Source organism: Grammomys surdaster, unplaced genomic scaffold, assembly GCF_004785775.1.
Source record: "Grammomys surdaster isolate TR1022 unplaced genomic scaffold, NIH_TR_1.0 97, whole genome shotgun sequence".
In the NCBI taxonomy this organism is placed as follows: domain Eukaryota; kingdom Metazoa; phylum Chordata; class Mammalia; order Rodentia; family Muridae; genus Grammomys; species Grammomys surdaster.
The window spans coordinates 18,487,625-18,510,082 of NW_021604576.1; the positions used below are offsets into that span (position 1 = coordinate 18,487,625).

General features: G+C 45.9%; 1 protein-coding gene across 1 annotated transcript in view; it reads left to right on the forward strand.

Moving 5' to 3' along the window:
- The first annotated feature begins 9,274 nt into the window (after positions 1-9,274).
- The window catches only part of Gabrr2 (gamma-aminobutyric acid type A receptor rho2 subunit), a 33,320-nt gene continuing 20,136 nt past the window's right edge, over positions 9,275-22,458 (forward strand). The window contains exons 1-2 of the mRNA XM_028780656.1: positions 9,275-9,554; positions 17,440-17,546. Of these exons, the coding sequence (XP_028636489.1) occupies positions 9,367-9,554; positions 17,440-17,546 (295 nt within the window). The 5' untranslated portion in view covers positions 9,275-9,366. The remainder of the gene's footprint in view (positions 9,555-17,439; positions 17,547-22,458) is intronic.

The following is a 22,458-nucleotide window of genomic DNA, read 5'->3' on the forward strand; positions in this document are numbered from 1 at the left end:
AGCTTTGGTTTATGAAGAAACACTGTGGTATCTTGAATTTGCCCACTTTTATAGACCAGAATTTAAAACCTCACATACCCGTTCTTATGGGGATTTAGAATGAGGTGCAAAGAAGCCTACATGTGACCTGCGAATAAGTACGCATCAAGTGCATTGTAGTAACTCTGACTGTTGAATGACTCCCTGAGGCTATGTAAACAAACATCTGTTCACCTCAAACAAGGCATTACCCCCCCTACCTACCCCCCCCACACCAAAAAACAGTTTACCCAAGACTATGTTAGTGGACTAGTGAGTTTATTGGGGTTACTTACAACAGGAGCATGAATGAATTGAAGGCAGTGTCATAAAGCCCACCTCAGGTTGGGTGGTGACCAATGACTCAGGAAATAGCCTCCCTGCTGCAGGACTGACAGGCAGCTCAGCCTATTGGAGTCTCTCCCCAAGTAGGTGGTGCTTATTTGGGATGGGTCTTGTGAAACTTGTTTTGGGAACTTCCTAACCTGTGCAGGTTTCCTTTATTTCCTGAATCTGTTTTGTTTTGTTTTGTTTTGAGACAAGGTTTCTCTGTGCAGCCCTGGCTGTCCTGGAACTCACTCTGTAGACCAGGCTGGCCTCGAACTCAGAAATCCTCCTGTCTCTGCCTCCCAAGTGCTGGGATTAAAGGCGTGCGCCACCACTGCCCGGCTTATTTCCTGAATCTTATAGGCTCCCTGCCCTCTTCCCATTGTTCCCTCCAAAAGGGAGTAATTCAAATTGGACGGAAATAGCTATGCTGCCCTGACTAACCAAGAGTAATGATTCATACCTGAGCCATTGAAACTGGCAGGATGCTGTTCAAACCCAAAAGCTGTCTGAGAACCTTTTGAGCAGGTGTTTTCAGAATTTCTTTGAGCTGCCAATAAAACCAGTGACTGTACTCATACCTCGTTTTTAACCAAAGGTGGTTGTATTCTTTGCCATCTAATCTTACCTCGTGTCCATAATCTTACCTGAGTACCTTGTCTGGATCTTCCCATTTTTCTTTGTGTTTTTTGCCACTTTAGTCACTGTCTAATTTGCGCAGCTACCTCTGGACCTCTTCCAGTATTGTGCCATTGTTTACAGACAACCAGTCTTAAGAATACTTGCTTCTGACTCTCCACTACCAAGAGAGTGGCAGCTGGGCTTGGTGGGACACACCTGTAATCAGGAGGACGGTGGGCTATTGTGAATTCCTGATAGCCTTGTCTACATATCAAGGTCAAGCTAGCCAGGGCTGCATAGTGAGATCCTGTCTCAATACTAAAAGAGGTAGCACTATTTAACATTGACAACAGATTTGAAGCTGGCCATGGTGGCACACACTTGTCATTCCAGGATGTGGGAAATAGAGACAGGAGGACCAAAAGTTTTGAAGTCCTCGGCTACATAGTGAGATTGAAACTAGCATGAACCAGATGAGACTCTATTGAGAAAAAAAAAGTGAAATAAATCAAAGCCAACAGATTTGAATAGACATTTCTCCAAAAAATTTGGATTCCCTGTGTACATATAAAGAGAAGCTCAACATCATTAGCTATTGGGAAAGCTATATATCAAAACCGCACTAAGATACCACAGGCAAAGCTAGAGTACTCATACCTAGATTACAAACTCCAGATAAGTTGTAGTACAACCTGCGATGCTAGCACTTGGGAAGTTGAGGCCTGCTTGTGCTACACAGTAAAACCCTATCTTAAAAGTGGGGACTGGGTTTGGAGAGAGAGAGAGCACGCACGAGCGCTTATTATCTTGTTAGAGAACTTGGGTATGATTCTTTTTGTTTTTTTAAGATTTATTTATTTATTATATATGAATACACTGTAGCTGTCTTCAGACACACCAGAAGAGGGCATCAGATCTCATTACAGATGGTTGTGAGCTACCATGTGGTTGCTGGGATTTGAACTCAGGACCTCTGGAAGTGCAGTCAGTGCTCTTAACCACTGAGCCATCTCTCCAGCCCGTTGGGTATGATTCTCAATACTCAGGTAATAACTATCTCCAGTTCCAGGGCATCTGATGCCCTTTTCTGACCACCTTGGGCACAAAGCATAAACAATGTGCATACTCATACATGCAGACAAAATAATTACAAAGTAGAAAAAAGCCAGATGACTTTTGACAAAAATGTGAAGAAATTGGAACCATATTTCAGAGGTTATTAGAAAGGAGGGTGCCAGGGAAAGAATAAGACATACCCAAACCTTGGCATCTCCAGAGCAAGTCATACTCGGGTCTCTTTACAATGGGTACATGTAGGACTTTGGTGACCTTGAAGTTAATATCTGTAAGGTGGCAAAGAAAGCCCTTCCCCTTTAGTTAGTAAGTGAAGGATACAGAGTTAAAAGGTAGAGATCATTCTGTAAATGGATTCATGGGGCTATTGCTCAGGTGAGAAGCTTGCCTGCTTCTAGAAACTCAAGGTTATAGAGCACATTGGCCCTATATCTGCAGCGTGTTTCCTGTCCCTGGTGAGACACCTTTGGGAAACATCTGTTGTCCCTAAGTGCAACTTGGGCTTTATCAGTGTCTCTGAAGTTTTCTCACTCCACCATCGAACAGTCAAGCCAGACTTTTCTCATGCTTTGCCACCCACACCCCCATCATGTTCCCTTTCTATCCTCTTCAGAAGGACCGAATGCTCACTGCATGGCCGTCCTGACTGACTCACTCCTGGCTGCCTCCTTTTCTCCTTCTCTTGAGGAGATCCCTCATCTGAGAGGTCTAACATTTAGGTTCAAGAACACCATTGTTGGGGATTTATGAGAAAAGTTATTAACAACAGATGACAGCACAGTAGGGGTTCTGAAGAGAGTCCAGGTCCCAGCAGCAGAGACAGACAGTATGGCAGGGGTCGTGAAGGGAGGAATCAGGGTCCATGTGGCAAAGTCTGGGGTCCTTTCTTAAACAGCTCTCTGAGAAAAGGTGTGTGGTGGTGGTAAGAGTTCACAACCTGCAGTCAGGATCCCTGACCCCTTACAGAAGGCAGGGAAGCAGGTGGGAACAGAATGGCCATCAATACCTCCCCATGATGAGTAACTCTGGCACCTGAGACTGTGGCTCCTGAAATAAAAACATTCACTTAAAGGTTTCATTTTTCCCTTAGAAATCATCCGTCTGTATTAGCTAATGTCGTAAGGCCAGGCTCCCACTACTCAGGTGAGACGCAGGACTCCGGCATCAGGAATAAACCCACTTATCACTTGCTTGCTGGATTTTCACACCTGTGTAGCCTTCTATCTGCAGAAGTTAAACTTTTTGCCTTGCTGAGACATTTGGTGGCTTGTCTGTCTGGTACCCCAGATGCATGCCTAACATCCCAGTAGGTACTTGTTGGTATCTGTGAAAGGGGAAAGGGTACTACAGGCAGCCGCGTAGTGTGGATTCTAATGCAGATTCATATTCAGATTCATAAATAAGTCTGCCTCCATCTGAGGTTTGAAAGCCATCTTAGAGTAAAGACAGACTAGGCTCATTCCTGTTTATGATTAAGACTGTTTCTCGAATATTGGTCTGTGCCCCACCTGAAATCCTACAAGTGGTTCTGTACTGTCTGTTCCAGGAAATCACAACCAATGTCTTTGTTTCAAAAAGTTGTTATGACCATCTTGCCACCCTACCTTTGTTTCAGAAGCTTATTGTGACCACCTGTTATGCTGCCCCTTACTTGTAAACGCTCTACCTACCCCCGAGCTATAGAAGCCCTTATCTTGCTCATGTCCAGTGCTGACCTCTTGAACCCTGCTTTAGGGAGAGGCAATGTGTGTATATGAACAAAAAAATATTGCTTACCAGTTGGGGTAAGCTCCCTAGGATGTGCACACCATGGAGACACTGCAAGGCCCCGAGCTATGCCTTTCGTAAGGTGAACTGCCTACGTGAGTGTATCAAAAAGAGCAGCAAGCATGGGTTCATGGAGGCCTCCTCTGTTAAGTCTTAGATATTCTTTCTGACATCTGGTCCTGTGGGATCCTGATCTGGGGACGTGGGGTATTCTGATAAGATCCAGTATTCCTTAGTCCATGGTAACAAGTGAGAAGTCACAATTACTTCTCTTTGTTACTTGGGAGTTTGGCCAGAGCCACCAGTTCTTGTTTTTGTTGTTTGTTTTTCTGACCCTCTTTGGGACCCTGGGGATGCCCTGGTGAGATTGGGAGCCAAGAAATTGGAGAGGTCTGGCATCTGAGCACCCTTGGCAGGGGTTCAATGAGTCCGTCTGCACAACAGAGCAGAGGAACACTGCTTCCAGGAAACGGGGAGCCAAGAGATTGGATAGGCCTAGCACGGGACATCAGGCATTACTGGGGCGGAGATGGAAATCTGAGAGGCCCGGCCTAACTGAACCGGGGAAAACCCGGCACTTCTAGCGGGTTCCAAGTGGGTTGTGCAAGAAGGCAATTGTGGAAAAGCCTCCTATTTCTTAAAAAGATTTCTTTGGTCGAACTGGTGAATCTTTGAATTGTCCAATCATTGCCATTGTCCCTGGTGTTGTATTGGTCTTATGTTTGCTGTCTCCGTACCTTGTATGTATTTCTTTGTTCCCGAAATGAGTCTTCTCCAGTTACAGGAGAATTTAAGAGTCAGACCAAGCTCTAGCCGCTGCCGCTCCCACGCCTCTGGGCTGGGGCAGTTCCGGGCAAGTCCTCCTCCGAACCCAACCCACAAATCTGCAGCTGCTTGCCAAGGCTGCTTTGATAGCCAGGCTGAAAATTCAAGTGCCGTTCTGCAGAATTGAAAAGCTGCTTCTGTAGATGTAAAATTTTTGTCTTATGTCAAGGGAGCCACCTAACTTTGTAAGAGGGAAAAAAAGCAAAGTAGAGTGACTAAAAAAAAAAAAAAAATTAGAATATTGATTTCATCTGTCTCAAACTTCTCTAAGATATAAGATATCTTATCTCAAGATTTGTAAGACTTTTATATTTAGCTTCTGTACCTCAGGATTTATGTTTATTGGGTATGGTTATATTCCAAAAACATGTAGGATCTGTAACAAAAATTGACTTAAAACTTATAACACAGTTAATAACTAAAAATTTATACATAGGTAACCTTACCTTTCAGGCTGTAAAACTCAGCACATAGATAGCACCACCTGCCAAAACACAAACATTTAGTCCGTCAGAGTCAGTATTTCTGGGCAAGTCTCCAGATGTGCCAGCCTTGCTTTTTAACCCTTGTAGCTCCACTTCTCGAGAACACTGTTCTTGTGAACTGAGATATGTCAACCCAAAACATGGTCTTTGTGTTTAAAGGTTCACCCTGAGAAAATCTCAATGCTACTGGAATCCCAAATACCCAGTGTAATTGCTGGCCAATTAAAGTTAGGGCCACAACTATAAACACCAAATAGGAAACACCAGAAACTGGGCTATCCCTATTTTACGATGCAACAGTCTGCATAGGACCTAAGCAGTCTGACAAAGATCCCATAGGACGTCTCTCCTTACCTAAGGTTCACTCCGGCTAACAGAGGCTGACTAATGTCTACCTGTCTTACGCTTTAGCGATTTTGATAAGCTGAGTCACACAAGAAATTACAATACTCTGCAACAGAGTAAATACTCGGCCAGGAGAGTAAAGTAGTCAGTCTCGATATGAACTGTATTTATGGTTTAAAGTTTTATTTTGCTAAGTTTTATTTACCCTCCTCTATATGTTTTCAACGTTGAACCTAAAACATGTAACTAAAAACAAGTAAAGCTTATTTAAAATTAGGTACACTTAATAGATGACCCTCAAAACTCTCCAGAGCTCTGCTGAATATGGCATTGAAAATGATTCACAGAAAAAAAGCTTCCTGTGATAGACAGAGATGCCAGATCCTAGTGGCAACCCTAAGGTCTCCAAAGAAGACAATGGGGACACAGACGACTTCACCTGGTTTGTGGGAAAAATGGCCACTGCCACCAGGGTTCTGCTCAAACTGTGGACACTATTGCATTGGCTGCCGTGCTCTGCCTCGTCACAGTTTTTCCAAGTTTCTCTTCCACAGGAAAATCTCTCGGACCTTCTGGGTCTGGCAGCCAGAGGCCTTTGCTGTCCTGTAGAGCAACCAAAAATATGATGTTGTCCTGTGTGACAGCTGGAGACCAATAACCACTGCCACCAATGAAGCCACAGAGACCACAGGAGCCTAGGGTAAACGCTCAATTGGTGGTAAGTCTGTCATTTTAATTGATAGAGAGGCCATTTGGATTATACTTTCTGCTACAATTTATCCTTCTCAGATCTCTGATGGTTTTGACAGCTAACTGTAGCTTTATCAATTTAGCCTGGCCAATGCATTTTATGTGTAAAAAATCAGGTCTTACTTTTCTAGAGCTGTTAGGTCACCTGATGAAAAAGGCAAATTTACAGACAGATTTGCCTCACTAAAAGACTTCATATTAAAGGATAAACAACTTTTACAGTTTAAAAGGAATTTGTAAAAAAAAAAAAAAAAAAAAAAAGGAATTTGTTTTGCAAAGACTGTTTTTAGTAATCAACCACTTATGTCTAATGTTAAATAACTGGATAAAAACGTTTAAGGTTTATATAAGTTATAAAGGTCTAAAAATAATTTAAATTATAACTATCTAAGGATATAAAAGCCTAAAAAATTATGAGGGTCTAAAAACTGACTTAAGATATAAAAGATATTTCCGGGTGGTGGTGGCACATGCCTTTAATCCCAGCACTTGGGAGGCAGAGGCAGGCGGATTTCTGAGTTTGAGGCCAGCCTGGTCTACAGAGTTAGTTCCAGGGCAGCCAGGGCTACACAGAGAAACCCTATCTCAAAAAAAAATTTAAAAAAAAGATACATAAGATATATAAATACAAATTATGCTATTGTTATACTAAGATTTCAAAAATTCAAAAATTTAATATTAATTGATAGAGTTCTGATAAGCTATTCATATAGCCATGGTAAAGTACTATTATCAAGATTTTAAATTTCCTTTGGTTGTCTTTGAATTCAGACTTAAAGATGCTTCTTATCATGCTAAAAACATCTCTGTCCAATCTGTATATATCCAGTCCTCCAGACAGGGGAAAAAAATCTAAAACAAAAGAATGTTTATGCTCTTTAAGCTAAAGTTGTAGCTTTGCCACAACTCAAAGGTTTGAGTCCTTTCCGGACTCACTGGAAAAGTGAGTTTTCTGGATACCTGTTAGCTGTTGTTTCTACAAGTTGGATTTCAGTACAGATTACAAACAAGGATAACGTAAGCTTCAGGGAGTCGAGAAAGTCAGAAGACCTAGCTCCACCTCTCTCTCACAGGTCCTGAGTCTACCAGACAAGCACTCCTGTCAACAGCCTAGCTTCCGTGTCTATTGCCTATTCCCAAGGAGGAAGCTCCAAATGTAAAAGTTCCCTTTAAGTTCTTTAACTTCTGTATCTGTCTTGGCAGAGTGCCATTTGGCTAGTAGACACCATCCAGAGGTCAGGTGCAGGCTACAATTGCTCCAAAGGTGAGCTACACCACTCCAACCCTAGGTAGTCCTTCAAAACTGGAAAGCCCTAGACTTGCTGAAAACTGATATAAACAAGTCCAGTCGATGTGATTCTTCCTGTCTCTTTAGCCAGGTCAGCAAACCAAATGCTTCTGATAAATCCACCATTGCCCTAATCCCCTCCCAGCCCCTAGCTAGCATTCCAACCTTCCTGGGGTCTCACAGCAGTGTTCTTCAGTTACAGAGGAGGACACATTGCCCTTATCCTCAACAGAAGGCTGGGCTATTAGATTAAAAGAAAACTCCCTGGCAAAGGGGACAAAATAGTTACCTATAGTTTCTATTGGCATACCGAGATTATATGGCCTTAAAATTTTGGTCTTTCTATTCTAACCAAACAGGGATAATTTATGAATGGGCCATACATTACAATCTTTGTTTCCCTCTAGATAAAGAATGCCAAAATTTTATCAAGGATTTAACAAGGACACTTAAGATAAAAGGGTAATGACGAGCCCACCTGCCCCATCTTAGGCTTGAAAGCCATCTTGTAGTAAAGCCAATGTAGGCTTTTAAAATTAAACTTCTGTTTCTCTAGGATTGGACTGTGCCCCGTCAGTAACTACAAATGGTTCTGTGCTGCTTGTTACTGAAAACTGCAAGTATGTCTATGTTTCAAAAAGTTGTCATGACCGTCTTGCAACCCTACCTTTGTTTCAAAAGGTTATTGTAACCACCTGTTGTCATGACGACCTTAGCATGCCTGACATGCTATGCTGCTCCCATAACTCCACCTATTTGCCCGCCTATTTCCTAATTTCCCATTTGGAAATCTTGCTTCAGTTAACTTTGGCCATGATGGTTTGGGTCGGTGGTGGTCTTGCCCCTTGCATCGTTGGGATTAGTACACACTTACATCAGCCTCTTTGGTTATTTTGGTTTCCTAACCCAACGGATTCGAATTAAGAATCTTTACAAAAAAAGATGACGTCTCATTCCTCTGTCCTGATTTTGTTCCTTCTTTCCTCACATAATAAAAAGTCCAATTTTGTTTCTTTCCACCTGACCTCTGCCGTCCTCAGATCTGTTTCTCCCACGTTAAACTCTTCATTTCCAGTACACGATAACCAAGCTTTAAGTGATTTTAAAATTCAATGTATTGTTCATCAGGTTAAGCATGACCTCATATATCTCTATACTTCTAGTGTGCACAATTCCATTTCAGAGGATAAAATCCAGCCTAATTGATGATGTTTGACTTTACACACTTCAGGGTCAAAGAACAAAGTTAATTCAGAGGTAATGATAGGAAAAAGAGGTTACATAATTACGACTTTTCCTTTTTCATGCTATTTTTAGAAATCAAAATGGGTGTCTTTGTTTTGTTTGTTTGTTTGTTTTCTGGAAAAAAGAGGCATGTATTAGAGGTAAAAAGCTGTTATCCTCAGTCATAGGTAAAGCATATTCTCTTAGATCAAAGAACTCTCTAGAACCATCAGTGTTTTTTTCTTAGCTTTCCCCAAACACATGCAAATCCACTCAGAATCAAGCTGACTTGCTGCTGGATGTGACAGACTGGTTTTATGTAGCCAGAGAGATGGATTAATGACCCCAGCAAAAAGCTGGCATGTTCAAGAGATTTAAAATGGTTTTTTTATATAACAGCCTTAGCCAAAGCTGTTCTAGGGTTCAGAGGAACCCCAGTTTCCCAGGAGGACCGACTCCTTGGCTAATGGCCAATCTCTAAGCAGAGGGGAGGACAGAGCCCGGTGTTTGTGTCATGGTCAGGTGTGTGGGAGTTGGGGGCTAGGCAGGCATCAGTATTAGTAGGTTGGGAAACTCAGCCTTGCCAACCATGCCCTTACAGCCTCTCAGAGGAGCACTGACCGGAGGCTGGAGACAGGATCCATGGTTAAGCCAGGGGGCATCTTCCCCGTTAAAGGTCCCTGCACAGCTGCCTGTTGCATCATAGACGTTTGCAGAATGCCTTATTTTATGAGATTCGCTTTGTTCTTGTTTTGCCTGATGGCTCTTGTGGAGAGCAGAAAGCCCAGAAGGAAGAGATGGACAGGGAACCTGGAAACATCCAAGCCAAGGTAGGCTTGCTGGGTGAGGAGGGAGGAAGGGTACTTCCAGTATGTTTCCCCAGAAGAGCTAGTAATTACCTCCTTTAAATGTCCTATTATGGTGCCCCAGTAAGAGGAACCTCTACCTTCCCAAAGTGCCGACATTCCGCCATGGCGTTGAGCACAGAGCTGTGCTATAGTGAGTCTTGATGCTGACACTTGTGTACATTAAGAGCGTTTTGGTGGATGGCGCAGACGTGGTGGGTTAACAAAAAAAAAATCTCTCTGTGTTTCTTAGTTTTGCTGCTTTGCTTCTGTCAGGTTATATCCCACAGGGAACACAAAGGATTTCAGCCAAGAGTTGTAAGGGAAACTATATGAGGACTTGATGTGAATTATTAACAAAACATGCCATGTTCAAGTACTGCCCGGTGACAGGGTGCTTGCAGAGGGTGTGAGGCCCAGAGTTGGAGCCCTAGCATGACAGAACTAGACAAAATGTAACGGAGGTGGTCATCTTTAAATTATTTATCAGCGATGAACTGATCGTATTAGCAGGCTTTGTGTTACTGTTTCCAATTCTAGAGAGTTTGTTTGTTACATTCACAGCAGTGCGACAGTGGGTGCTGTTGCAGACATTTCCAGGAAATACTGATTAGGTCCAGCATTTGCACTGAAAATTGTTGTATTAAAAAAATCTCCACTCCTAGTAAATCTGATTTGGACAGCTGTACAGAACTTGATCCCCCAAGCTGAGGCATAAGAAGTGCTGGGCATGAAGAAGAAAGAGTGAACAGACATACACACTCTGTGTGAAACGGCTTGCACTTGTCCCTTCAAAGTTCTGAGAATGAATGCTTTTCAATATAAATAAATGATGTCTTTGTTGATTAGTTTATTTGCAGGACCTTGAGTATGTGAGACCAATTGCTTAGATCAGTGGTCTTCAAATAGTTTTGGCCATGTACTATTACTGGTAACAGTTTCTGGAAACTGCACCTCTAATCAATCTCTCTCTCCCCCCCCCTCTCGGGCGCGCGCCCGCGGGGGCTGGGGGGGGGGGGAGGGGGCGGGGGGGGGGGGGGCCGCGCTCCCGCCCTCCCTCCCTCCCCCCTTGCTTTTATTCTCTTTTTTCTAACACATACATGCAGCATTGTAGATAGGCATACTAGCTTAAGTGTTGGCTGTTTATTTTCAGAAAGAAACTAACAATAAGAATTATAATCAACTTCTAGCACCTCAGTGGACACTGCTACTCCAGCTCTCGCTGAGGCTCTGTCCTCAAACTTATCTTGGTAATGTGTCCAGGAGTGCAGGCCTGAACCAGAAAGGGACCCCAGAACCCACTTGGTCCAGTTGCATTTCTGAACTCTGGTTTTGGAAAATGTGATCAGGTGTATCGTGAGAAGGAGGTATGGAGTCAAAGGAGGTTGGGAAACCCTCTTGTGAGCCATTTAAATAGATGTCCTCACAATTAAATTCCAGAATCTTTTTGATTCAGATGGACATTATGAACCTTGAAGAGGGGCTTAGATCACAGTGATTCTTAAAAGCAATAAAGCAAATGCTGACGTGTGGGACGCTCTCCCACTGAGACCATGATAGAAGATGACCTGTCCCCTCAGAGTGGTGTCCACACTCTAGGACCCCACACAGCAGCCTGGCTGCCACAACTTCTGCTGATCCTCAGAAGACCCAGAGTTTCACATGATACTATGTAACACTAGGGAAAGCTCAACTCTGACACTTGGAGCGAACACCATCTCTTTAAAACGTGCCCCATGAGGAGTTAACCTGAGAAAAGATGAAGACAGCCAAAGGGTGTGCGCTCACTGAAGCAAAGCCGTGAGAGGCTAGCTAGGAAGCCCAGCGTAGGGTCTTTCTGGCTCTCACAGGACACGCATGTGGTGGAGACGAGTCAGTCATGCTTCTGACACTTTAGTTTTCAAAATTTCATTATGAGGAAGTTATGTAATCTAACAAGTAGGAAAATATGACCCCTTTGTTCTCAGCCTTGAGACCCTTCTTAGAAGTCTTGATCACACACACACACACACACACTCATTCATACACACATAGCAGCTATGTGGTTCCAGTCATAAACACACAGTGTACATGGTCTCCCTCACATAGTCACACACAACACACATGTTACTTATACACCACATGACTTCTGTTAACCTGACGACCTTCCTGCATCCTGGGGCAAGCCACTCATATGAAACAGTTATTCTGCCCAGCAGCTGCTTTTTAAGACCTGCCGCTGGTTTTCTGGTCTTTGGTGGTCCCCTGTGCTGAGCTGCTGCCGGGGAGTCTGCACCTTTCAAGAGAACTTCCTTGTTCTTCCCGCCTTTCTGCCTCCTACCTCAGCCCACATCCTCCACCCCCTCCATCCTTCCTACTTGCTTCCAGGCTATGAGTCTGTCCTTTCCCATCTCTGAGTCTGGGCTTTCTTTGAGTTCTCCTTTCCCGTCAGCCATCTCTCTGGGCCCTGTCCTTGGCCGTTCCTCTGGTGGTTTTCATCATGGGTCTGTTTTTCTGGACCAGGGCCAGCCTCTTCCGCCCCCCAAGTAACTCTTGCCTATGATAAGCAGATTTTTTTTTTCCTAATCTTGCTGACCTCAGTTTCTCCAATTGAAAAATAAGTTTGATGATCGGTGAGGAGTGTCTAAAATTCACAGTTGAGTACCCGCACAGAGAAGAACTGCCTGTGAGACCCGGTGTTAGGATTACTGTTGTTAGCAAATAAATCAAGATCCAGAACTCGAACCTGTGCCCATAGACACAGCCACTCCACAGGCATGGAGAACACTCCCTCTTTTTTTAGTTTTCTTCTCATAAGGCCAGGTTTAAGGTCACCCAAGACTTCTTACCAAGAAGGTGAGGCTCAGAAGTTTGGGGCTAATGGCCATGCCTAACCAAAGATGAGTGGAGAAGCCCCCTCATGAGGAACAGCTCAGGGCCCAGGAGAATCCAGTGACACTCCAGTTATCAAACAACTAGTCCCTTAAAACAAAAAAATCCCTGAGCCCCAGTGGCAACGGACTTAAACCTGCTGTATCCTGTTGGAGTGACGGCATTCTGTAACTTCCGGTTTGCTAATGCTTCCCTAGATAGCTGTGGAAAGTGTGTTGACAGGAAGGATTTGCGCCTGTGAGGCAGAGGGCCCAGTTAATGTCTGTGACCTGCTAAGCCCTCTGAGCTACTCATCCACCCTCTGCAATTTTTGCAGGGGATCTGCTTATGCTGACTGTGCTTCGAGGACCCTGTGGCCCAGGGTCCTGTCCTGGAACAAAGGACTGAGCAGAGGTGTAGCTGCAAATGTAAAGACATGTATAAAGACTTCCAGTTGAGAAACTGGGAGCAAGGAGACAGTTCAGTAGCTCTGTTGGTTAGGTTTTGTCAACTTGACACAGGCTGGAGTTATGTAGGAAGTGAGAACCCCAATTGGGTAAATACTCCATCAGATTGGCCTGTGGACAAGTCTGGGGAGCATTTTCTTGATTGACAATTGATGAGAGAGGGCTCAGCCCACTGTGGGCAGTGCCACTCCTGGGCAAGTGGTCCAGCACTGCTCCATCAGCTTCTGCCTCCAGGGTCCTGCTTGAGTTCATCCCTGGCTTCCCTTTGCGATGAACTCTACGCTGTAAGATGAAATACCCCCTTCCTTCGGTCACAGTGTTTCTCACAGCAATAGAAAGCAAACTAAGGCAGTAGGTCAGAGAGTGGAGGTACAAAAAGGACCAGGCTTTCCTGTTATGTAGCACAAGCCTTTGTGGCTCGTTTGCATAGTGTAGACTTCCTTGAGCATGCTCTGTTACGTGTCAATCCACATATAATTTCATGCATTGCTGTCTCACTGGCATTTTTGTTTGTTTGGATGGATGGATGGTTGGTTTTTGAGACAGGGTCTCATCATGTAGCTCTGGCTGTCCTGGAAGCTCACTATATAGACTAAGCTGGTCTTGAACTCACCTGCCTCCCAAGTGCTGAGATTAAAAGTGTGCTGCACCACTTCTGGTTTCATTAGCATCTCAAATCTTCACTCAGAGGTGTGTGTTTTAATCTTAACATACTGTATGGTGCTGCTATGCCTATGCCAGCTTTAGGGTGTGTGTGTGTTGGGGCGGGGCGTGGTGGTGGTGGTGGTATCCTGTCTGTTCTTTCACATGGTAAGCATCCAGGCTTTCCTTAAGATCTCCTGGCCCCTCCTGTTTGATCATGTCTTAGTCCCCTGACTCTTCTGTTCTCCCTCAACTCCTCACACTGTCTCTGTCTGCAGGACCAGGCCTGGTCCCAGACTCCTGGGACTGTGGAAGTCTCTCAGGAACTCCTGGACATGACTGCTCATGCCCAAGAAGACCAGACTGGGCCCAAGTCCTGTGTCTATTACAGGAAAAGCTGAGTGGGCTTTTCTTCTTGCCACGTTCTTCTGTGATGGGCTTGTCGGAAGGTGAATCTCGTCACTGCATCCTTCTCTCTGTGCTCAGCACCATTCCTCGCTTCCCATTGCCGTTCAACAGGCAGAATTCTTCCCGTGATCATTAAGGTTCTGCCTGACCTGGGGCTTGCACATTCCTGCAATAAGCAAAGTGCATAGTCCTATCCAGGGGCTTGGCCCTTTTCTTTCTCATCAGTCTGTATAGCTGAGGACGTGGGTCTCATATCAAGTGCCTCTATGGTACCCAACTGGGGTGTGGAGTTTAGCTGTTGGACACAAAGGCTTAGAGCAGAGAGATGATGATGGTCCCGTATGCTGTGGCAATACAAACCACCAGCACGGGGGAGCCTGCCGAAGATTGCTAAGAGGGAAGAGGCATGCTGGGACATGGGCTTTGTGACACTGGAAGGGAGGACAGAGAGTAGGTAGGGAGGCAGCAGCACAAGGGAACAGACCAAGCAGGCATCCGAACCCCCGAGTGTCTTATTTTGAAAAGACAACAGTGCCCCTTCTGAAGCCCTCTCTGCTTTGGCAGTTCTGTGGCTGGACACTGCTGCAGTTAGTGGAGAAGGCAGCTGCACATGGAGCCCAGCTCTTAGGAGAATTTTATTTGTTTGTTTGTTTGTTTGCTTGTTTGGGGTGAAGAAAAATTTGAGGCTAAGAGGACTTGGTGTGGGGGCATCAACATTACTTTACATGGTACTGTTTGGGCATTTATCAAAACCTTTAGAGTGGCCAACAGCAAAGTGAGCTCTGGGGTCAACATGCTCTCTGTGGTAACGATGGGCCAGGGCAGGGTCATCAGTTGTCAAAAAAGTTCTGCTGTGGGGAGGGATGTGGCTGTGTACGTTTGGTTCAGAGCAGGAGAAATTGGAGTCCAGTTTAACTGCACATGGGAATGAGCCATGATGGGGCCGGGGAAGCTGGGGATGGGCAGTGGTTGAGGCAGATTACCAAGGCTCTGTGTCAAGGAAGGTTAGATACCTCTGTGAGTTCCACCACCTCAGAACCTTATGTTAGAAGAAAATGTAGACAGAAGACTTGGTGGCGGGTCAGCTTGAACCAGCTGGACTGAACCAGGTTAGCGGCTGCCGAGGCCAAGGTGTCCCATGTCCCTGGTACTTGGCTTGTTGTACCTGTGTCTCTTGGCTCAGTCTGCCCTTTCCACTTTGCCTCCAGGTCTCAGAAGACATCCCCATGGGCGCTCTCAGTAGTTTCTCTGCCTCTGATTCCTACCCTGTTTGTAATTTTACAGCACTCAGCACTCCCTAAAGTGACGTCCTTTACCCACCCACTAACTTGTCATCTCCACAGCTAGGTCACAAACTCAGGAGGCTGCGAGCAGTACTCTCCCACGCTCTGAACACGTTAGGCAGAGTAGCTGCTCCCAGAAATCTGTCAAGCGAGTGAACATGATTCCTGGCACTGGTCACTACCAGATGGCTGTCCATATGGCTGCTGCCATCCCCAGTTGAAGTGGGGAGACCCAGGCAGAGTTAGAACCCTCACTGGAAGTGAGGAAATGAATGGGAGGTTTGGAGCTGTGAAATGGAGAGAGGCAGTCGAAAAGAGGCCCTAAGCTGGAGGCTTAAAGGAACCTGTGTGGGTCAGGGGCCTTGCCAACCCTTAAACCGGCGCCAGGCCAATAATAAAATATTCTGTGATCACAAAAGCATTATCTATACTGTCCAAGACAGTAGTCACAAGCCACGAGTTGTTCCTCAGCACTTACACATGGCTAGGATGAGAGAGATATTGGGTATTAATTGTATTGAATTCTATGTAAGATGTAAATGGCTACTCATCTCTAATGGCTACTTCATGGATGTGCACCGCTTTGACGGCCCTCTGCATTATACTGTCTGTGAAGAGCTGGCTGAAGATGAAAGTTAGACAGGTGTCTCCGAGGTCCACCTGCCACCTCTCTCCTATGGCTTCAACAGGAAACACTGGTCTTTCTAAAGCTGAATGGTTGGGGCAGGAGCATGAGGGTGAATGAGAGGACAGAAAAGGAGCGGTAGTGCTCAGTACCCATTAGCTCTACAGCACCCCGGAATGTGGCACACAACAGCTTGCAAGTCCTGAGAAAACCTGCTGCCTTTCACGTGTCGGTCATCTCACCTCTTACACCACATGGTCAGCACTGGCTTGCACCTCTGGAAATCGCCAAAAAGCAGGGCCAGAGTAAAGTCCTTCCGGTTTCCAAGTCCCACTCACCCAGCACTCACCGGGGTTTTGGAGAGTCCCACACTTCTGCCTCTTCAGAACCACCTAACCCCACAGCAGCAGCACGACAGCCCCTGGGTGATTACCCTGTGGTTAAGTCTGAGAGCCACTGACAGAAAGTGATAGTTTGCAATCACTGATGTGTCACAGGATCTTCATATGTCACATTGGAGCCGTGGTCCTCAGTGTGGCTGTGTGGGAATTAGTGAGGGTCCTTTCCAGAGATGAATTTAAGTGATCTGGGCTGTGCCCAAGCATCAGAGTTTTTAAAAGTTCCCAGGAAATGAACCCTAACAGACAGTTAAAGCCAAGAATCATCTGGGTTAAAGACAATGTTGGCCAAACATGGTAGAATCAATTTGAGTTCCTTCTAGAAGCTGACTGGTGCATGCTTCATATTGTTCCCACTTCACTGGATATCTAGTGTGTGCTGGGCATCGTGCTTGGCACAGACACACAGAGACGAGCTCAGAGCCCACCTTTTGGGTTGCCTGAGAAATACAAATGGTATAGCCTAGATGCCCGACACAGGCTAACCATCCTTCCTGCCACAGAATAACCAACCACTAGACAAACGCTTTACAGTCTTCTGGATCTGACTGCTCACGGGACAAAATTAATCTGCAAAGAGTATAAGACAACAAAGAGACCGAGCTAGATGAGGGACGGACAGATCTGTCCCCTGGACTGATGAAAGCCGCTGCAGCTCTAGCTGGGGGAAGCAGTGTTTAGAGTGTTGAGTATGCTTACATCACAGCATGTTTATTACAAACCATATTGTAACTCATGTGTCTCACCATGAAGTCCTGAAGTAAACCAGGCTGCTGGTCCTCACAGAGATCCACCTGCCTCTGCCTCCAGTGTACTGGGATTAAAGGTGTGGATTACCAAACTATCCTGCTCAGCTTTGGGAACTTTTTTTTTTTTAAGAAAAAAAAAAGTCATAATCTTCGCCATCCCTCAGCTTAACCAGTTTCATCCTCTCACAACTCACCAAAGACCTTGGCAGGTACAAAAATGTCCTCAGGGGATGATATCTGCTCCCAGAAATGTTCTGGAAGGACCTGTCCTCGGGTGAACATCCTTGTGAGGGTATGGGTGGTGTGGAGATTTAGCCTTCTGCCTCCTTCTGTGTAGCAGAATAAAGAAGAAATGCTGAACAGGCGGACCTTGCAGGGAGTGTTCTGTTCAGTTGCTCTCTCCCGACACCTCAGCGGGCCACGGAAACCCATTTCTGTTTCTTTGCAGTCACTTGTATAAAAAGAACCCTGATGTGACCAAGATCCAGATGGGAAAACCTCGGCCTCTGCTCAGGGTAGAGGACCATGACTTCTCCATGAGGCCAGCCTTTGGAGGTAAGAGGGCGTCCTCCCCTTACTGTTGGGTCCCAGGCTGTGACTCATCTGTGCCCAGTGCTGATGCACAAAGGGGAAGCCTGTGCCATGCGCTTAGCCACAGCTTCCCCCCACCCCCACAGTGAGGTAAGCTAAGGAGAGAAGTGGTCACAGGCAGTGGAGAGGCAATTGACGGAAAGAGGTTGTAGGTGTTTGCCTTACCAAGGAGACCAGAGTAACTGTCTTTTGAAAAAAATAAAAAATAGGATCTAGGCCATTACATGGCCACCTGGGGCTTCTGATGATGGAGCCACCATAGTCCAAGGCAGCGGTCATTTTGCTCATGACGAGGTCCCTCACACTTAGTACTGCATTTCACCATCAGCTTTCCCCTTTGGGGATCAGGAAGGGGACCCCTAATTGGAGCCTGCATTTCAGTTGGGTTGGGCTGCTGTAACATAGTACCACAGACATGGTGGCTCAGAAACCGTACACATCTGTTTCTCACGGTTCTCAAGGTCAGGAGTATACAGAGTCTGTGTCTGGAGAGGGCTCGCCTTCTGGCTCATCCAAGACATTTTTTCCCTATAACTCTCAGCTTTATGTCACCAGAAATGCCAATGACCAGAGACAGAAAAGTGTGCATGTATTTGTGCCATCATGTGCATGTGCAGGTCAGAGGACAACTTGTAGGAGACAGTTGCCTCTCTCTACCATGTGGGTCCCAGAGATTGAACTCAGGTCATCAGGCTTGGTGGCAAGCATCTTTGCCCACTGAACTATCTAAGTCACCCAGGAATTGAGTGTGTGTGTGTGTGTGTGTGTGTGTGTATGACATGTATATAACATGTATATAACATGTATTTACTTAGTGCACACTTGCCATGGCACAGTGTGGAGGTCAGAGGACAGCTTTTAGGATTCAGTTCTCTCCTTCCACTATGTGGGTGCCAGGGATCAGATTCAGATTGTCAGCCTTGGTGGCCAGAGTTTTTCCTGGCAGAGGTGATTCCCAGGATGGGGCACTGAATCTGTAAGTTGTACTTTATTCAGAAAGCAGCAGCCATTTTTGGAGATGCGGGAAGCTGGGATCTTTCTGAGACTCCTTTTATAAAAGACTCTCATCCAAGAGTGGGTTCCATGCCTGGGATCTAATTATGCATTCCCTAATAGCATCACCTGGGTGGTTATTGGGGGTCCAACAGTCTCATTTTGTGGGGTGTAAGAATCCAGGCTATGGCATCTGGGAACGCATGTCTGATAAGGAATGAGAATAGCAGAAGACAGACACCCTCGGATAACCCTAACACGTGAAGGAACTAAAGCCCAGAGCATTTTAGAGAGCAGCCTAGGCCAAGGACAACCCAGGCAGGCTACTTATTTTCTTCTTTCTCTGCCCACTAACAATTTTTAGGCCCCCCGCTCTACCCAACTCCACTTTTCTGGGGCAGTGATGACCTTCACGCCGAGCACATTCTCCCGAGGCATCAGTAAGCTGTAGAATATCCTCAGGCAAGCCACCAATCTTTCCTGAGCCTCTGTTTGCTCCTTTATAAAATGGGAACAGCAATCAATTTATGGAGCTCTGTCCAGACTGACAGAGATAATATATGCAAAGCCCTTGACATGTGCTCATTCTCGTCCTCACAGAAGGTCCAGCTGTCAGGCCTTCCTCCTGTGTGACTGTCGAAGGATTTAGAAATTAATTTATCTTACAGGCTTTTGCATTTTAAAAGGCAATGTATTTAACACGGATTCTGGGTAGAACTCGGGTCATCAGGCTTGTGTGGCAAGTACTTATCTGCTAAGCTACTTCACCAGCCGTGTGAGCCTATTTTAGATTCATGTAGTCTGTATGTCTGCTAAGGGTATAAGATTGAGGAAACTGGACAGGCCTTTACAAACAATTCAGCTGTGTTACTTGGGCCAGTGATCCATTCCAGGAGAGAGACTGAGTCAGCTGCTTCAGAGGACAGAAGTTGCGGCTGTCTGCTGAGGAAGAAAGGGCCTCAACGTTTTGAAAGGAGAATCAGGAAGTTGTGTCATGGGGACAGGAAGAGGCTGACTGGAAAAGAAAGGAGCTGAGAGAGGTCTCAGTAGCAAGGCAGGTGCAAGGGATGTGGGGGTGCACAGGCTGAGTGCATCAGCAACAAAAGGAAGTAGCTACCACAGCACAGACACGCACGCCTGAGGTTTCTGCTTAAGAAGTCCAGTGGCTGCTGGGGATTGAACTCAGGTCCTTTGGAAGGGAAATACATGATGCTGACTACTGAGGCATCTCTCTGGTCCCTGGAACTTCCTCTATGGCGTGTATTTGGAATTAACTAGGCCTCTTTCTAGTCTTCAATTGCATCTGTGGGTGCACTTCACGTCAGTCTGTGTGCTACATCTCCTTTCCCTGGTTCTAAGCTCCTGGAGAAAGGAAACTCATCAGCCAGCCCCACAACCTGACTGCTCTGCTCCAGGCTTGTAGCAGACACTGTCAGTGTGAAATGTTGAGTTTACTGGTCAGTCAGTGAAGCTGTGTGCGCCTGGGAGGTGCTGCGCACCTGCGAGGACTTACTCAAGTTAAGCTGCAATGATAGCTATTCATTTCTCTTGTTTTCTCCCCCTTTTTCCTCCTCCCCCTCCTCCTCCCTTCTTCCTCCTCCTTCTCCTCTTCCTCTTCCTCCGTCTCTTCCTTTTCCTCTCCCTTTCCCTCTTCCTCTCCCTCTCCCTCTCTCAGCTAGGACTGAAACCAGGGTTCCCCACATGCTAACAACATGTTCTACTACAAAGTAATATTCTCAGCCATGGTTTATTTCTTTAACAAACTGTCAAGTTAAGACAACCAGTAAGGAATTGTTATTACAGTTCTGTTTTTCATTGTAACTAATTGTGTTAGTTTGAGAAAATGCCATCATGAAAAGAGGCTTTATGAAGGAACCTGTAGAATTCTTTGCCTTTGGACCATCAATGATTTCCTTATTCATTTAGATGTGGCAGCTTCTTGACAGGTAATGCAGGACCCCACCGATGACACTCTCTTTCCATTTTCATGGTAACTAGGAGCACACTGTACTACAACACTTGGGAGGAGCCCCAAAGCATTTCGCTACTGGGCCTTCCCACTATGTTCTGTGTATGATGGTCTCAACCCTGTTCCTGCCCACTCCACTGGGAAAAGCACAACCTACCTTGGCCACCTTTAAGCCCAGGCCCAAGTGATGAGCCAGGAACCTTGTTGGGGCAGCGGGGCGGGGATGGGGGTGTGTGTGGGGTGTGGGAATCCAGGCACCATAGGCAGTACTGGTGCAGCAGACATCTACTCTGGATACATGACAGATAATTGGGAACCAGATTTCCAGTGTGGTCCCTCAGTAATCAAAAAACCAGTGTCAGAGGTTGGGAGACAGTTCTTCCTCTAGCAAGGATTAAGCCATCTGTAGGTCTGCCCCTCTGCTCAGTCAGAGCAGTCAGGTGACGTCAGGAGGAGTAAGGTACAGGCTGTCCTCTAGGCAAGTGAGCCCTGCCACAGTGACTGTGGCATGCTAACTGTAACTGCTTGTGAGGACAGCCTGCTACTCTTTATCTATCTCTTAAAAAGGCCAATGACTTGAGGGTGAACTGTTGGGACACACACACACTCACACTCACACACACACACACACACACACACACACACACACACACGATGTATTGGGAAAACTAACAACAGCTGAGAGGCTGCTGCCAAAGATGACTTTTTTTTTTTTTTTTTTTTTGGTTTTTCAAGACAGGGTTTCTCTGTGTAGCCCTGGCTGTCCTGGAACTCACTCTGTAGACCAGGCTGGTCTCGAACTCAGAAATCCGCCTGCCTCTGCCTCCCAAGTGCTGGGATTAAAGGCATGCACCACCACCTCCCAGCCAAAGATGACAGTCTTAGGGTGTCAGCTGTGTGCACAGGCTTTATGTGGAGGGGTAGAGGAGGAGGGGGTCATGGGCAGGACTGGTAGACTCCCAGGTGATACTACAGTGGCCTAGAGAGGGAATGTTGCCTTAGTGACATTTATCAAGGCATGGAGGGGTGGAAAGAGGTTTAGGTGGGTTTAGGTCAAGCCAACCTTACCCACGGGTTAAAGCTCCAAAGGGGCAGACACAGTATAGAGGCAGAGATCTAGCCTTCCAGTCTGTTCTCACCACACAGCAGGCATGTTTGATAGGCTTAATGCAGGAAATGCTGCATCTCTGAAAAATAATGAAGGTTACCACCATAACCCTCAGACTCAAGGCCTTGTCAGCAAAGCTCATGGGAAATGGGTAATAGACTGGCAACTTTGTAACCTCCAGAATCTGTGCTTTTAAAACATGAAGACAATCTAGGTAGTTAATTCTGGCTTTTCCTTAATTCTAACCCTGTGTGTAGGATCCTTCACAGGCTTTGTATAGACTACCAAAATTAAAGTACCTACCTAGCAGGCAGATAAGAAAGCTGAACCTCAGAGAAATATGTGTGCCCAAGGCCACACTAAAGCCAACGATGGAGACAAAACTCAGACCCAGATAGTATGATAATGCAGTTGTTTTAAAGTTTGAGAACACATACTTTTTCAAAAGTCTGTTTCCCAGAATAGGAATAGTTCAGTTTCTCCATCTATATCATATAAACATTTGAGTGTACATGCATTTGTGCGCATGTGCAAATACCCAAAACCCTGCACCTTTCCCCAGAGGCTCCAGGATGTCTCCTACCTATCTGCGTCACCCAGATGATGTCAGTGGGCAGGGCCAGGGCACAAACATAAGCCATCAGCATTGTGCAGGTGATATTAAGGATAACTCAGGAGGTGAGAGGAGATGCAAGGCCAGAAAGGTCAGAGAGAGAAAAAGAGAGAGAAGGAGAGAGAGGGAGAGAGAGGGGGAGAAGGAGAGGGAGAGGGAGAGGGAGAGGGAGAGGGAGGAGAGGGAGAGGGGG